Source organism: Myotis myotis, unplaced genomic scaffold (genome assembly GCF_014108235.1).
Source record: "Myotis myotis isolate mMyoMyo1 unplaced genomic scaffold, mMyoMyo1.p scaffold_m19_p_16, whole genome shotgun sequence".
NCBI lineage: Eukaryota > Metazoa > Chordata > Mammalia > Chiroptera > Vespertilionidae > Myotis > Myotis myotis.
Window position 1 is genome coordinate 34,743,668 of NW_023416320.1, and position 12,572 is coordinate 34,756,239.

General features: G+C 34.2%; 1 protein-coding gene across 9 annotated transcripts in view; it reads right to left on the reverse strand.

Annotated features, from left to right (window-relative positions):
- MYBL1 (MYB proto-oncogene like 1) overlaps positions 1 to 12,572 on the reverse strand; it is a 33,563-nt gene that overhangs the window by 10,806 nt on the left and 10,185 nt on the right. For 5 of the 9 annotated variants that reach the window (XR_004972513.1, XM_036338407.1, XM_036338411.1 and 2 more), the window contains exons 4-9: positions 10,388 to 10,480; positions 8,925 to 9,145; positions 6,363 to 6,537; positions 4,192 to 4,263; positions 3,524 to 3,628; positions 805 to 1,038 (exon numbers count right to left, since the gene is read on the reverse strand). Coding sequence is in view for 8 of the 9 variants with exons in the window: in XM_036338407.1 (XP_036194300.1) it covers positions 805 to 1,038; positions 3,524 to 3,628; positions 4,192 to 4,263; positions 6,363 to 6,537; positions 8,925 to 9,145; positions 10,388 to 10,480 (900 nt within the window). In the remaining variant the exon portion in view is untranslated. The remainder of the gene's footprint in view (positions 1 to 804; positions 1,039 to 3,523; positions 3,629 to 4,191; positions 4,264 to 6,362; positions 6,538 to 8,924; positions 9,146 to 10,387; positions 10,481 to 12,572) is intronic. The other 4 variants (XM_036338408.1, XM_036338413.1, XM_036338410.1 and 1 more) reach the window with 3 other exon arrangements.

A 12,572-nucleotide genomic window follows, 5' to 3' on the forward strand; every position in this document is an offset into this window, starting at 1 on the left:
TTAAAATGTCAAATTTTAAATAAAACTAACAAGTTACCATACATTATCAGAGTACAATTCATAAAATTTCACACTCTATTCCACATCAGAAAAATACTATCAATTTCTACATAATCATTTTGGATTGTGTAGGGAACATCTTCAAAATGGTCATACACTTTAATCCAAAAATGCAATTTAACCTAAGACATAATCATAATTTTGCACAAAGCTTTACATAATACTGAAAAACTGGACACCACCTAAATGTTCAATGATAGTATATTGGGTAAATAAATTTTGTTACATTCATATGATAGAATACTATGAAACCATTAAAATTCAAATAAAAAAATAGTTCATAAAACAGGGACATGCTCATGATACAATGCAGGGGGGGGGGATATAGACACATAATATGTAAGTGCATCTTTGGCTTTAAAAATATATGAATATCTATGTTTTATATGTATAGAACACAGCCTGAAAGGAAATACCTTAAGTTATTAACTCTTGGTTTATGGAAGATTTTCTTCCTTATAGTTTTCTCTGGTTCCCAACTATCTCTAACATATTTGTATAACTTGTATAACAAAGAATTGTTAAATTTTAAATTTTTTAAAATTCTACACAAGGTACATCAATCTTGAGAAAGATTTACATATTTTTTGCAGAAGTCACTGCAAAATATCAGAGCGAAATTAAGCATGTCAGACAAAGTAATGTTTAACATAAAACTGGTCAGTGTCCATTCAACTGAGTTTCTAAACATGAAACTATGTAACTGAAATTGAGCTTTTGATAATCTCACAATTTCAGACTTACAGATTCAATAAGTTCTAGAGTCTCTGCAAATTCTGGGATGGTCTGTAGAGAGGACAGCACAGCATTTGCCTCTACCGCCAGGAACTTTGTGGGTGAATTCTGCTGAGCAGCCATAGTCTGATTTTCATCCATACTATAAATCTCACTAGTGTGCTCCTCGAGGCTGTTTAGAGTATTGGACGTGCTATCATCCATGAGGAAACTACCAGACCAGCTAGAAAAGCTTCCAGGCTGCTAAAAGCACACACACAAAAAAATGTGAATGTTACTTGTCATTTTCAACCTAAGCATAAATTTGTATTTTAAATAAGTTATTTTCTAGAATAACATACTTCACAACATTTCAGCTGGAAATATAGTAGCAAATATACTGTCTTTCCTCAAAATTGATAAAAAATTTTCATATCTTAATTCTATTTCTTTTTTCTGTGTTTTTAAATTTACAAAATCATAGTAAGATAAGACAAGCATGTCCAAACTCCTAGAATCTGGCCTCTATCTTTCAAACTTCATCTCCCGACACTTCCCCCTCCCAGGGAATACCCAACTATATAGTACGCGTGATTCCCTGATGAGTTAGTCTTTTACCCCAGAGTGCCTTTGCTCGAACTGCTGCTACCTAGAATGTTGTCCAACCTACTGACCAGGGAAAACTTATATTCCTCACTTAAGATAAAACATTAGAAAGTACTCCACCTGACTACTCTTTCACTACTGTTCCATTTATAATAATGACCTAGTTCACTTACTTTGCTAATGTATTGCCTATCTTTTAAGACTGAGCTTACATATAATTTCTCCCAGGAACCCTGGCTACCTAACTCTCAATTAGACACCTCTCCTTTGCGCTCCCGTAAAACTTTGTGACCTATTTTTCACACAATATACTGTGTCCTGCCGCTGTTCCCACTGCAGAGTGATTCCTTTGAGGTCAGGGACAGTGTCATTTTCTTTCTCTCTCCAGTGATGTACACTAGGCGATTTACTTATCTTTTGAGTCTAGTTTTCTAATGTCTCATAAAAAAAAGAAAAGAGACTTTGAAAAGTCATGATTAAGAAACAATATGTAGCACTAGCTGTTTTTGCTCAGTGGATAGAGCATCAGCCTGCAGACTAAAGGGTCCCGGGTTCAATTCAGGTCAAGGGCACATGCCCGGGTTGCGATCTCGGTCCCCAGTTGGGGAGTGTGGGGCGCATGCAGGAAGCAGCGGATCAATGATTCTCTCTCATCATTTCATTGATGTTTCTATCTCCCTCTCTCCCTTCTTTTCGGAAATAAAAAAAATAAAAAAAAGAAACAATATGTAATTTGAAAGTTGTTAAGAGAGTAGAACCTAAGAGTTCTTATCATAAGGAAAAAACATTTTTTGCGCCTACATGTGATGATAGACATTAACACTAAACTTAAGTGGCAATCATTTCACAACATATATAAGGTCAGATCATTATGCTGTACACCTTAAACTTAAACAGTGCGATATGTTCACTATACCGGGGGCAGGGGGAGGAAAAGAAACAGTATGTAAAGTGCACTGCACTGTCCAATGAAACTTTCTTAGGTGATAAAAACGTGCTACATCTGAAGCTGCTCAGTATGAAAGCCATTAACCATATAGGCAACCAAAATGTGGCTACTGCAACTGAGGAGCTGAATTTTTAAATTTATTTAAAATTAATTTAGAGAGCACATGGCTCCAGTCCATAGGAAGCACTCAACCAATGTTACCTATTACAATTAAAAATAAAAATTGCTAGAATGTGCTAGAATCACAATAACAAAATGTTAAGTTTCAAGTTAAATAAGGTGAAAAATTTCAACACTGTTGCTAAACAAGTTCCATTCGTTTGAAAGTTTCCTAAAAAATACAAGAAATTAAAGCAATTTTATTTCATTAGCATAGAGTTTACAGTCACTTTCTGAAGAGAACTTTGAAATCATATGCATTTCAATTGAGTTTGTAGGTGGGAAAAAGATTCAAAAAGGGAGATCGCTGGACCCACTGGAAAAAACATAAGGCTGCAAACATACACACCTGACTCTGAACCCCTAACAATAAACTACCTACTTCACAGAGTTAATATAAGGATTACCAAAAACTCATTCAACACATCTATAATGGATCCTCAGTAAAATGGTAGTCATGATACCCTGGTAATCAAAACCCAACATCCATATAAAAATTTTTTTAGAGAGTATAAAGTCTAAATGTTCCTTTTCCCCAAATTTTAATGTTATTACTTTTTCCAATTTACTGAATTCAATTGGAAATATAATAAATAGGAAAAAAAAAGAAAGAATAAAAGTAATTTTGGAGTGCATAAATCTCTACATTTAATTATTTTTCAAGCTTTATTTGTCTTTCTACTAAAGTCATAATTACATGGAATGTCTAAAATAAAACCAAAGCCTAATCTAAACTACACATCATTTTCACAAATATATATATCAAAAATCATACCTTAAGTCTGCTTGACATTTATGACTCAAGAAGCACCTTAATAGTGAACACTGTAAAATATGCTCCAAGAGATGCATATCAAAATCAGGCAATCTCAAAGTAACAAATTAGAAAGACTATTCTTAGTCTATATTAACATCTGAAGTCATACTGAATGTGCGTTCCATTTTGTGACATATGAAAGTCAATGCTGATGAGAACCATAAAAGCATATAAAAGATTCTAACAATAAAATCTAAATACTTAACCTAATTTCTTACCGATGGAACTCGCTTTCTTCTAACTTCATTCTCAGCTGACATAAGAAGCAACTCAAGTTCCTTTATTTTTTTTTCCTTCTCAGGATCTTCATCAACGAAGGGTTGCTAAAATAAGTTAAATAAAAGAGAAAACAGGCTACTTAACATAATTGCTTTATTATTATTAGTGTTTTAATTTTTATTTTCTTCTGCACAACACAAAATCTATTTTCTCTAAAGCTGAATACTACTAAATCCCAAATACCCAGTATCATAATCCCTCTGGTATCTAAAGAGGTTGGTGGTAAATATTTACAATTTAACAGAAAAGATCTGGAAAACTTAAATGCATAAAACATGTATACTGCATCTGTATCAATTTAGAAATTTATGTTACTCTTAGTACATATTTTTAACCAGTTTAGCAAAAATATGTCCATTCGCAACCTGAATGCATTAAATTGGAAAATAAAAGAACCATCTTACTGGTTTTGACAATCACTTTACATTTGTACCGTTTGTTTCTCAAACCCACGGAACAAACTTCCTCCTTTAATGTTACAATACGCAAAGCAAATAGGTCAGATAGTGTTGTTTTTGTCCTCGTTTTATGGAAGAGGAAACAAGTACTATTAGACTTTCAATAATATGTTTGCGTTTCCTTTGTTTTATTATAAATAAAAAGTTACCTGAATAAAGGCAGAAGTCTGCACATGTTCTATACAATTGCCTTCAGGTGACACATACTGATAGCCTGGGATCTAAGAAGTAATTAAATCATTAATATTGTAGATAACACTTTAAAATCTGAGACAAAGCACAAAAACTCTTGACAAAATAGCAACATTAAAAACTCAGGAAGTATCTGTTAATTTTGAATGTTCATACCAACAAGTTTCTTATCTAGTAACGAACATTCTTTTCTTAGGATTTACTGATGAAAAGTATTAACACTTAGAAAAGATCTATGTTCTAGATGAAATGTGAGAATTATTTGGCCTAGAGTTATCAGTCAATCACTCTATTGACTACAATATCCACCAAATACTTTTTAAGTCTGTTATTAGGATTCCTCTATTTCCTGGAGAAGACAAAGTAATTGTGTTCCTATCTTTCAGAGGAAGGGGTTAGTCCTTAAGAAGCTCTCACAGAGATGGAAACTAAAGCAAATTTTTCTACTTTCATATTTCCTACTCCTTCTTCCACTCCGTGGCAACATCTAGGTAGAAAGATATGAAAACAGAGGCTTGTTCTATTGCTTGTCTTAGAAAAAAAAATCAGCATCATTCATGTACTTTTGAATATTCTGATAATAGATTAAAAATTATTCTGCTTTTCTAAAGCATCTGTAATAAGAATTTTGAAGTTGCATACAAATTTAACATGCAGTGGTGGAAGGAAATATGCGAAGGTATTTTTTAAAACCTTAAACTCTAACAAATCTAAATATGATATTGTGTATTTCCCACAATGGCCTACCTAAATCACCATCTAATGCAGAATCATTTATACATAAGTTCTAACATTAAACTGAATTTTCACAATCTTGATTAGCATCAGTTATCACTCCACTTGGTAACTCCAATGGATTAGAAAGGTATCTTTCTCTAATTTTTCATTAAAATCTGTGACAGTATTTCAAATCAGTGCATTTTTTTCTTTCAAGTAAAAATTAGAATTAATTTTTAGTAGTTTAAATGAACTATGTATACATCTTTCAGTAATTATTAAAAAGGAAACAATTCTTAAAGTACAAGAAATATCCTTATCTTTCCAATATATTTTTATTGAGACTGTTAAGCATTCCCTTTGCCCAAATAATTTTTAAAATGAGTCAAAAGAATAAATTTCTATGAGTTAAAAATAAAGTTAAATAACCTTTCTAAGATAGAAACAGAACATTTCAGTTTATACCGCTGAAATCTAGGACTCTAAAAGAAAAATTTAAAAATCTTAAGGTACTGAGCATCAGCAGATAACTGTCTTCGCATGTCTATTTGTAAATTAAGATGTCATTACTTTCTTTTAAAATTATGTCTTTAAAAATGTCCATTTAATGGAATAAAATCAATTCTGAGGCATACTAAGCATACATTTTTAACACAAATTTTGTCTTTTTTAAGTCAACTTCACTTTTACATTGTAAAAAGATCCAAGAATTGCTCTACATGAAAAATGGCATGACAAATAGCTAGATAGGGAAATGTAAAACAAACCTCATGAAAACTCCTACTAAACTAATTTCTTATAGGTAGGAAAATGCACTGTAAGGAAAATAGAGCTTGCCCCGTTATGAACTTGGGTAATCTCTACTCTAGTGAACCTTTTTAAATGAAGACTAAAGTTACTCAACTGGTTGGTTAGTTGAGGGGGAAGCGAAGTTAAATGCCATCAAAGAACAAATTATCTACCACACCCTCCAAAACGATGGCTTGAATGATATTTTACTATTTTCTCCTTTAAATCCTTTTATATGCACTTATATCTTAGAGATAAGGAATACTACAATTACCCAAAGCTTTTTAGAACTACACAGACAACCATTAGCTTTGAATCATAAATAGATTCAAAGAATGATAGTATTAGGAAATGTATATACTAAATTATTAAACTAAATAATGTAAACATTACATATAAAAGGAAATATTTTAATGACTTTGTCCCCAAAATATTTATCAACCAAAAATGTAGAGATAAGCCTCCACTAATTGTTAACAAGTTTTGGAATATTTTTTCAGCTTGGAAATTCAAATGTCTTTTCTCCTTTATATGTTGTATTTGTCTTATTAAGAAAACAAATACCTTCCCATATAGCAACTAAAAAATTTTTTTAAATAATAAAGGTATTAAAAATATGTGCCTGAACAGGTATGTAAAATTGATTCTGGGTTTGCAAATGGTCCATTGTCGCACAAGGTTTGTGTTGAAGTTTAGATGAAGATCGTTCTAATTTTATTCCATCTTGTAAGTAGCCCTCCTGTTCCACTTTTCTTCGCATAGTAGAATTCCAATGGTTTTTAATAGAATTATCAGTCCTATAAAATGAAAGTGTATAATTTTAAAAGAAAAAGAGGATTCCAAATTTTAATACTGTATAAAATGTACAAAGTGCATTTTACAACATTTATGTAAAATTAGTTACTTTTTAAATTAAAAAGATAAACTGTATGTCTACATGTCAGGCACATTCTAAGCACTGGAGATATAACAGCAAATAAGGCAAAGGAAGTCCCTCTTTCATGGAATTTACATTCTCATTGGAAATGTGGCAGAAGGAAAGTAGGAAAGAACAGAAAAACAAAAATTAAATATGTAATAAGAGAAATGTCAGTGCAATGTAGATTAGAGAAAAATAATGTGTCTCATTATCAATGTGTCTCATCCATGTTTCTCTCTCTGTCTCTCCCCTTCCCTCCCACTCTCTCTAAAAATCAATGGAAAAATAACCTTGGGTGAGGATTAACAAAAGGAAAAATGAGTAATAAGGGTAATTTGATTAGGTGGTCCAGGAGGGCTTCTGAGATGTGACAGTGAAGCTAAGATCTAAATGACAAGAATGAACCAACCATAAAAGAACAGAAAAAAAAAAAAAAGAGCATTCCAGATTAAGAGCATAGCAAGGACAAAGACCTTAAAGCCAGAACAACCATGATTGTGAAAAGCAACCACAAGTTACAGAATCCCAGAATTCTTTTTCACTTCTTAGAACAAAATACTTATGGAATAGAGTTCATGGGCTCCGTTTTTACCTAAGTTTCCTTTATATAAACGTAAATCTTCAACCTACTTATAGTGTAAATTTCATCTTTCATAAAATCTACAAACATTTACTGAGAACCTAATTTATGTCAAGGTACTAGACTACGTCCTATGCAGTGATGGCGAACCTTTTGAGCTCGGCGTGTCAGCATTTTGAAAAACCCTCACTTAACTCTGGTGCCGTGTCACATATAGAAATTTTTTGATATTTGCAGCCATAGTAAAACAAAGACTTATATTTTTATCCACTGAGCCAAACCAGTCATGGCTAAAGACTTATATTTTTGATATTTATTTTATATATTTAAATGCCATTTAACAAAGAAAAATCGACCAAAAAAATGAGTTCGCGTGTCACCTCTGACACACGTGTCATAGGTTCGTCATCACTGTATGGACAGTAAAAAGAAGTATGAGATTAAAAACATCAAAAGTTCCTAGGCCAGATTCAGTAACTTGAAAAGAACCTTAACATTGTGCTTTAATTTCCTTATCTATGAAGACAGCATTGTTTACTCTATGTATTTCACAAATATATGAAGGTTAATTAATAATATGTATAAGCATTTTATAAACAATGAAGTACTATATAGAGATTACAACAACCATAAAATGCATATCTTCTAAGTGAGGTATGAATTTTCTCCATGTTGTTGGTCTATTGTACTATTAGGAAACATTTGAACCAGTGCACTGTATAGTGTACATACCACACCCCTGCCGCTGAGGGAAATTCTACATCTGAGCCACATGGATATAGAGGGGTGGGCAAAAGTAGGTCTATAATTGTGAGTACTGGAAACACAGAGTATACCAAGTAGACTTCAAGAATGTGGGCAATTTGAGCACTTATGAGATTGTACCTAAGTGTACTGGCCATTATGCCAGTCTTTTGAATTAATAAAGCTATTGTAATAATTATAACTTGGCCCTGGCCGTGTGGCTAGGTTGGTTGGAGCATCATCCCATATACCAAAAAGTTGTGGGTTCAATCCCCAGTACAGGAGGCAAACGATGGATGTTTCTCTCTCACACTGAGGTTTCTTTCCCCACACTTCCTCTCTCTCTAAAAACAATCAATAAAAACATATTCTCAGGTGAATTAAAAATAGTAATAAAATTGAATAATCATAACCTCCATGTCTTTTTCCATATGAACTGTAAACCTCCTTTTGCCTACCCCTGTATGCACTACTTCCATGATTTGAATCATACCATAATTAAGAATTGAGTTTTCTCTAATGTACTTTCATAGCAATTTATTTCAGCTAGTATTGTTTATTATTTTCTGGGCTTATGCATAGAATCCAATACAAAAGAAACCTCTTTGATTTAGACTGCATTCCAACCAAGTTTGTACAAAGGTCTGCTTCACTGGCATTGATATATAAACATAATTTGGGGGAGGGGGTGCAGTAAATGTCCATAATCCAAAGGTCTATCATTTTATTGCAAAAATTACTATAAAATACTTCATTAAAAATAATTATATCCTTACTACAGATATATTACAAATAGTCCCAAACGGTTGCTTGTATTATACAGTCTAAATTTTAATTATAAATAAAATAAAAGTCATGGGGTACTTGCAAATATATTTAATAGTAACATAATAAAGATCAAGTTAAAGTACAGAAAAATGTATATACATTTATATAAGCACCTTCCAGGAAGTAGTTTGGCAATTTCTGCCCAACGATTTCCCAACCGCTTATGTGCTTCGTAAATGATCCTGTCCTCCTCTTCTGTCCAGGAAGATTTCTTTACCTCGGGATTCAGATGATTATGCCATCTTTCTCTGCACTGCTTGCCTATTCTTCCTTTTAAATGTTTTGCAATTAAAGACCATCTTTTTGGGCCATATTTCTGAACTAATTCAATAACCTAAAAAACAGAAAAACAAAGTTTAAAAAACCATTACCTTGACAGAATGTTAAAAACATAACTCACAAATACTGTTTTAAAAAAATGCATTAAATCCAAGCCACAACTACAATTTTAAAAAAAAAAAATTGCCAATAAATACTGCTTCAGTATTTGCCAACTTCAAAGACTGATCCCAAACTTATCTAAAATACAAGGTACTAATTAAAGTGACTTGTAAGTTAAATTGTTTTCATACAAATAATTTAAAGTAGCTGTAATAGCCTAATAAATCAGTTTGGAAGTAGGATGGATCTACAGTTATTGTCTTTTCATTTCTTCCTTTCTCAAACTGAAAGGATCTAGCTCTCACATTTTAAAACTTATCAAGTAAATCAAATCAGTTCTGAGCTTAATGAAGAAGTAACTTTTTTAGTGTGTGGCAATAAGAATACTCTAATTCTCCAACCACATTAACAATTTTTATGCCATAAAGGACATGAATGAAAGGGTAATTCCAAGTGGAGGACAGAAACTCTCCCATTCTTCTTCCCAAGAGAATTATCTTGGTTTTTAAAACATCCAACCCTTTGGAAACATGATGCTTTGATATCTATCTTATTTGGTGACTTATTATAGGTCAGAAGGGAAAATTGAGAATGTATATTAAATTATATAAAATGCTATCAAATATGATAAAATTGTTTTTAAAATGTTAACTCAATTTTCAAAAGAAACTCTACCCTAAATGTTACTAACCTAAACTCAAAACAAGGTGCTAAGAGGATAGTATATTTTACTTCCACAAAGCAAACTCTCTGAAAGAAAATACCATATATACTTTGACTCAATTCATTAAAAACTACATTCTGGTCAAGGGCACAAACCTGGGTTGCAGGTTCAATCCCTGGTCCAGTCGGGGCACATGTAAGAGGCAACCAATCAATGTGTCTCTCTCACATTGCTATCTCTCTCTTTCTCTTTCTCCCTCTCTCCTCTTCCCTCCATTCCTCCCTCCCTCGCCCCCCCCCCCCCCCAACTCTCTTTAAAAACCCATGGAAAAAATATCCTCAGGTGAGGATTAACAACAACAACAAAAAAAGACACAACTTACAATTCTTATGCAAGCAGCACCCAGAGAACAAAATCAAAGTGATTTAAGTATAGACTTTATGTGTCAAAACAATGTACTAGGAAGAAAAAAAGCTAATCCATCTACACAGCGGAAGAAGAAGAAGAAAAAGAACATGAACATAATGTTACCCTCTGATCTTCTTCTTTGGTCCAGGGACCCTTTATCAATTCTGGATTTAAAACTTTCTGCCATCGATGTTGGCACTGAAAATCAGAACGATTCTGAAAAAATTTAGATGATTTTGTTATTGGACAACTTTCTTCCAGAAAACTAGTCAGCCCAAACTTATGTCTCACAACCTTAAAAACAAAGTCTTCAAGAATAATGTATTCAAAAGCATTCTCAAACATGTAATATTTCTTTCACATGCCTGTGTCCCAATTCCTTTTTAATTAAAGTAGTGTCAGGGCTTAGAGTACAAACAAAAATAATATATACTTGAAATTAAAGTATTTGTCTCTATACTGTACCTTGTAAAACAGCAAGCAGCAAATCTATAATACAAATTCTGCCCATGAGAAATGTGTGTAAGGTTGAGAAATAAAAGGAAGTAAACAGAAAACTATATAAAGCAGATAAAAGAACTCAAACAGCACAGCAGCCTAGATTCATATAGTATAGCAGTACATAACTCTACACAATTAAAAAACCCTAAAGGCATTGCTAGACTACTACATGGTACTTGAAGAAGGATAAATGATGACCCCCCAAGTTGTCAAAAAACTAAACATATCTACATGGGAAATGTGTATTATGTATCAGTTAAATTATTTAAGTGATGAAGCTTAAAAGAAAAATGAATTTACCAGGATAAGAAAACCTTATGTAGAAATATCTCAAACTCCAAAAATGATTAATAATAAATGAAACCTTATTTTAGTCAATTCATGACTTAGTAACTCCTAATATTATGATGATGATAATAATAATAGTAACTTTTCATTAGTAATTCAGTTTATAAAGACATAGGTTAATATGCACAATTATAGAAATTTAAAAATATATAAAGCAATAGATACCAATACTTTGTTTACCAATAGCTCGGTCTTTGTGCCTACTGCACTTCAAATTATTTTTATTCAAATTGAGCTTCATTTTTAGCTTCTATACATCAGTATAGAAGCTGATCCATTTTAAGGCTATCACTTTCTTTAAAATAATCAGGTTGTTCCTTTATGTTCTTATAGCATTCTCTGTTCACTTCATTTGCTGTTATACCATTGAAGTTAAACAGATAAAACTAATGTAAATAACTTTTCTGATTTAGCTTCCATTTATTGAACATGGAAGCTAAACGTCTGGAACTATGCCAAACATTCTATGTTATTTCTAATTCTCACAAAAATACTACAAAACCAGTATTATTATTTACATATTATAGCCTATATCAGTGATGGTGAAACTTTTGGGCTCAGCGTGTCAGCATTTTGAAAAACCCTAACTTAACTCTGGTGCCGTGTCACATATAGAAATTTTTTGATATTTGCAACCATAGTAAAACAAAGACTTATATTTTTGATATTTATTTTATATATTTAAATGCCATTTAACAAAGAAAAATCAACCAAAAAAATGAGTTCGCGTGTCACCTCTGACACGCGTGTCATAGGTTTGCCATCACTGGCCTATATAATAAGAGAGAAACATGCAAATTAACCATCACTCCGCCACAAAGATGGCTGCACCCAAGGCTGAGGCCAGGTTCCCATAATGAGCCTTAAGGAGCAATCAGCAGGGACCTGAGGCTGCGCCCTCCCGCCTAGCAGTGCTTGACAGGGGACCTCAAGGTGCACCCCCTGCCCCGGCGTCAGGCCGGAGAAACTCAGGCTGCGCCCCCTGCCCTGGCACCGGGCTAGGGGACCTGAGGCTGTGCCCCCTACCCTGGCGCCAGACCAGGGGACCTGAGGCCACACCCCCCACCCAGTGAGACTTGACGAGGGACCTCAAGGTGCACCCCCCCATCCTGGTGCTGGGCCAGGGGACCTCAGGCTATGCCCTCCACCCAGCAGGGCTTGACAGGGGACCCTCAGGCCACGCCCCCCGCCCCGGCGCCAGGCTGGGGGCGGCAGGCCACTCCCCCTGCCTGGCGGGGCTTAACAGGGGACCTCAGGCTGTGCCCCCTTCCCCGGCCCAGGCTGGGGGACCTCAGGCCATGCCCCCCCGCCCTGGTGCCAGGCCGGGGGACCTAAGGCTGAACCCCCCCCTCACCCGGCGGGGCTTGACAAGGGTGGGACCGGCTGGGTCTGGATCTAGCCCAAGGAGGGGGGGCCAGCTGGGTCTGGGTCTCGTGCGATTTTGAGGCACATGTGGGTG